Source organism: Neoarius graeffei, chromosome 7 (assembly GCF_027579695.1).
Source record: "Neoarius graeffei isolate fNeoGra1 chromosome 7, fNeoGra1.pri, whole genome shotgun sequence".
NCBI lineage: Eukaryota > Metazoa > Chordata > Actinopteri > Siluriformes > Ariidae > Neoarius > Neoarius graeffei.
In genome coordinates, this window is record NC_083575.1 from 75,668,786 (window position 1) to 75,674,091 (window position 5,306).

Sequence of the window (5,306 nt, forward strand, 5' to 3'; positions counted from 1 at the left end):
GAAAGCTAGAAATCTTACATTTACTGTGTTTTTAAATCACTAATCTCCATCAGACCTGCTTCTTATGACCTGCTGTCCGTCTCCTTTTCTTCTTCTTCTCGCTCTCTCTCTCTCTCTCTCTAATCGCTTGATGGTATTAAAGCAATTAAATTCAGTTAATCCAAAATTCCATGCACTAGTAAAAAAAATAATTAAATTCTATAAATTCTATTGAACAAGCAACATTCTCTCACCAGACCCGACCTTTCACAGAGCTGCTGGCGCTGATGAATTTTCGTTTATCCGTCAAGTAATTCAGAAAATTAAAGATTTGTGGCTTCAAAAGAGACTCGAACACAACCATTACAACACAAGACTCTCTCTCATTATCTCTAGCCGCTTTATCCTTCTACAGGGTCGCAGGCAAGCTGGAGCCTATCCCAGCTGACTACGGGCGAGAGGCAGGGTACACCCTGGACAAGTCGCCAGGTCATCACAGGGCTGACACATAGACACCATTCACACTCACATTCACACCTACGGTCAATTTAGAGTCACCAGTTAACCTAACCTGTATGTCTTTGGACTGTGGGGGAAACCGGAGCACCTGGAGGAAACCCACGCGGACACGGGGAGAACATGCAAACTCCACACAGAAAGGCCCTCGCCGGCCACGGGGCTCGAACCCAGGACCTTCCTTCTTGCTGTGAGGCGACAGCGCTAACCACTACACCACCGTGCCGCCCAACACAAGACTCATTTATATTTAAAAAAAAAACAACAACATTTCATTATGTAGCAAGGTAAGTTTTCTTTAGCAGTAGGCTAAGAAACCACCTCAAAATGAGAGTTGATTTTCAATATTTATTAGGCTATATACTATCAATAGGCATTTAAATTAATTAAATAAGTAAAAAGATAAATAGAATTAAATTAAATAGAATTAAATAAATTTTAATTAATTAATTAACTATTGCTTAATGCATAAAGATATGTTCATGCATAAAGAAAATCTCATAGAAGAAAAAAATACACAGCACCAAATCAATATGAATTACATCTTAGAAGAAGATGTAATATGAATTTTACCAAAATTGTAGTGCTAAAATATGTAGGTACAATTATACCAATCATAAATTATAAAGTATAGTTCTAATAATATTTACTGAAATAATAATAATAATAACTACAATATTTAATTCATACAAATATAAATATGATGCATTCATATTCGAAATATCTCCAGGAATCTAAGATGGTTAAACAAATCACATCTGTGCAGAAATAGCCTCGTTTAAAGCAGCTGGATGCTTTTTAACAGACGAGTATAAAATACATACCAAGCCCTGAGAAATGTCATTTTATGCATCAGTTCTACATGAATACTATCCGAAACAGAGGTGTGGCACGTGTTTTATTCAAAAGTATTAGTGAAAATGTAAATAAGTTGTTTAATGGGTATGCTGGATAGGTTTAACTTGGGAGTGAGCTGTGTAAAGTAGATACAGAAATGATGCAGAAATGCAAATAGTGTATGCTGGTAAGATCTGGGTATTGAGTGTAGAGATGTATGGCATGCTCTGTGCATTTTATTATTTAGTGCACGGGATGTGAACACGCATGGGCCTGTGGCTGTGTGCGCGCGCGGGGCTCCCGCCCTTCTCGACTATTGGCCACTGAGCTGAGGGATTCCCGGGACCAATGGACGAAAAGGGGAAACTACGTACTTCCGGTCCGAGGACTAACGGTCGCGCGAGACTCCGAGTTGCTAGTCGGTTGCGGAGCGATGGTGCTCGAGGGGACCGAGGTCTGGGTGTGAAGCTGCGCGGAGACTGCTTGGACACGCAAAACCGTCTGCCTGTGAATATGAGCAAGGAAGAGCCGCGTCGAGCCGCTTCATTCAAGTTCACCATCGACAGCATTCTCAATCTCAAGTCGAGCGCACGAGCGTTTGACAGCTGTCACTCGAAGGCGACGCGCGTCCCAGTCCGCGGAGACGCGCTTCCTCCGACTCAGCGCGAGGACACTCAGACCGGTAAACATGTCCCCTGCTGGAGCTGAATTTTTTTTTTTTTGGGGGGGGGAGAGGGACAGTCTTTTCCTTTCCTTATTCTAACTGATGAATCTGTTTCCAAATTCCAGATGCTGTAACCTCAGGATGCTGCGAGGATGACCCTTTCCAGAGCGCCGCCAGCGGAAGCGCAGCAGACACGCGCGACAGCGGCACAGACAAGAGCACGCGGACGGCGGCGGCGACGAAAAAGAAAACGCGCACCATCTTTTCCAAGCGTCAGATCTTCCAGCTGGAGTCCACGTTCGACGCCAAGCGCTACCTGAGCAGTGCGGAGCGCGCGTGCCTGGCCAGCTCTCTGCAGCTCACCGAGACTCAGGTGAAGATCTGGTTCCAGAACCGGAGGAATAAATTAAAAAGGCAGCTGCTGTCGAGTGAAATGGACGGCGCGAGCGCCGAGTTCAGCGACAACGCAAAGACAGTGGCGCTTCCGCTGTTCTATAAAGAAAGCGCTTTATTAGGGAGATGTTTATTACCGACACCGCTGCCGCTCGTGTATCCCGGAGGCAGTGCGCCTTACTTGTGTTTCTCAAACGCCAACAAGTACTTCGGACTTTTCGAAGGAGATGTCTGACTTTCTTAAATCCACTTTTGAAAGGTCACTATATTTCCAGGCAATATGATTGATGAGTGAAACACTTCGCTTTTTTCAAGCCTAGACCTACAAGTATTAATTTGTATCTTGACTTGTTTTGTTTGTTTGTTTGTTTGTTTGTTTTCAGTGAAAGCTGAGAGATTAGAATATTGGCTTTCAGGGACCTGTTTATTTCTATGCAAAGCAGAAAAGCTGATGTTATTTATTTATAAACCGTAACTATTTTGATATAGCCTAACACATTTTATACTCTGATGACATCATATTGAGCAGCAGCCATATCCTCCGCCCCAGTGCCAATTACATCTGCAGAACATCATCATCATTATTATTATTATTATTATTATTATTATTATTATTACTTTGCCAAAGATCAATGGCTGTGTGTGTGTGTGTGTGTGTGTGTGAGTGTGTGTGTTTATAACCTCCATGCATATAGGTGTACATCCCAGACAAGCTCAGTTCAACTCCTTATAAATGAATGTAAATGCTATTAATTTTTGTTATTCATTTACTGCATGTTTATTTTTATCATCTTAATTTCTGCTTGGTGTAATGCAGTCAAGTAGCTTACATTTAGACTTCTTCACACCTTGTTTTTTTTTTTAATTAAATATCTTGTTTTACACTTACTTCAAGCACTTTTTTTGTCCTATATTTAATAACTCACAGCAAAGTCCCCAGTGTTGGTTGAGTTAATACTTATAGTGCTGACTTAACTCTCACAAGTGTTTTTTTTTTGTTTGTTTGTTTTAAACTTCACGTATATAGCCTAAACACTATCATAAAATACTGTTCACTGTGTGTTAATTCAGCACTGAGGTATTTGAAAGCACTCAGTGGCAGGAGATGGTGTTTGGATTGATGTGGAATCTCCTTAATCCTATTTCAGTCTAGATAATATTGATTAAACATGTAAGTGTGCTTTACAGGAAAGCAGGCTCACACACACACACACACACACACACACACACACACACACACACACACACACACACACACACACACACACACACCACACCACACAAATCCATCTGAAATCTGCATGTTTGTAAATTTGTTCACGATAGAATGGGTTTAAAGTTGAAACAGACAGCTCATGTTCTAAATCCTCTCCCAAATAATTTAAATAATTTAACGTAGCCATCCCTTTCACACTGTGTCTGTAGGAGTAAATCAAGTAATGGCGATTTCACTGAAATAATGAAACATCAAACAATTATAATGTGAAAAGCAATAGTTTGATGGGTGTATATTGGCAGAAATATTTAAGATTTAAGATCTTTTATTGCCATACAACAGTGTTGGTAGTAACTGGGCTCAGTAAAGCTCAACAATCAACTATACATAATAAACTAAACTATAAAGTGGAGGGGAAAAGCAATACATGCAAGTCCTAAGAGACACAGCAAGTGTTCTTCAGAACATGAGTAATACAGTAATACTGCGCCAATCCATGCAAATGTGCAAAAAAACAAACAAACAGGAGACTGTGTGTAAATGTGGCAATGGCTCAGAAACTATGTGCAGCAGTAGTGGCTGAAATAAATGTGTAATGTCAAAGACTATATATTAATACCATCAGATTTAGAAGTGCAAATTTAATACAGGGATAAAGTTTGTGCAAACATGACGCTAATTCAACTAGAAAGAATCAGGGCTTTATAGCTTCCTCTGCAGCAGTTAGGAGTTGAAGAAAATATTAAGAAAATGTTCTCATGTATTATCACACATGGAAATCATTTACACTAGGGTTTACAAGGTAGGGTTTACCTTGATTTAGCCAAATGGTTTTATTGTTAATTGTAGGCTTTTTATACTTTCAGAAAGAAGAAAAAATCTAAATGAAGGTCAAAAGCCAAACCTGTCAGTTCTGTCAGGAAATATTTTAAACAAACAAACAAACAAACAAACAAACAAACAAACAAACAAACAAACAAACAAACAAACAAGCAGCTCTGGAATCAATGCACTGGCCATTTTATGCATTTCAAGAGAATGGACACAGCAGTCATGGAGGTAACCCAGTTTGAAAATCCAGGGCTCTGTACTTTTGTTAATACAGTATAATATTTATGATTGAATAAAAAATGATGAGTGGTTGTAAATCTTTGTTTCCGCAAAAGTTTTATGCAATCCATGATCAATTCACAAGAACTGGCACAAGCTAACCTTTATGAAAAACTGAGCTGCTGTAAGATCAGCGCCTGTGATAATCATCATAACGTAAAAAAGATGGCATTTAAAAATGCATTAAATTATAATTTAGACTTGAGGAAAATCTTTTGCATTCAAATCAATTTAAACACAGAATGGGCCATATACCACGAGATGAAGTTCACATTTACATTCAGCAGATGCTCTTAACCAGAGCAAATGACAAAGTGTGCAGACAGAATGAAGACCATCAGGAAGGCATCTTCTGTCACTCAGGTTGATTTGTTACGTCCTAACATTTACAATACTGTGATTTAAGTGGATGCCTACAGCAGTGAGTAGTAAACACACAGGAGACATTGGGAAATGAGCTCATGGTGCAGCCTTTAGCTGCGCATCGTGCAACATTCCTCGGAGTTAAACAAGAGCTAAAAACACATGAACAATCCACTTACTGTATCAGAGGTGTATCAGTGTAAAAGTTGTGCTTTTCTCAAGTTTAAC

General features: G+C 39.6%; 1 protein-coding gene across 1 annotated transcript; it reads left to right on the top strand.

The window, feature by feature from the left end:
- Nucleotides 1-1,680: 1,680 nt before the first annotated feature.
- hmx4 (H6 family homeobox 4) lies at nucleotides 1,681-2,624 on the top strand. The gene is made up of 2 exons (XM_060925007.1): nucleotides 1,681-2,014; nucleotides 2,122-2,624. The coding sequence occupies exons 1-2, from the start codon at nucleotides 1,681-1,683 to the stop codon at nucleotides 2,622-2,624; spliced, it is 837 nt and encodes a 278-aa protein (XP_060780990.1).
- Nucleotides 2,625-5,306: the final 2,682 nt, after the last annotated feature.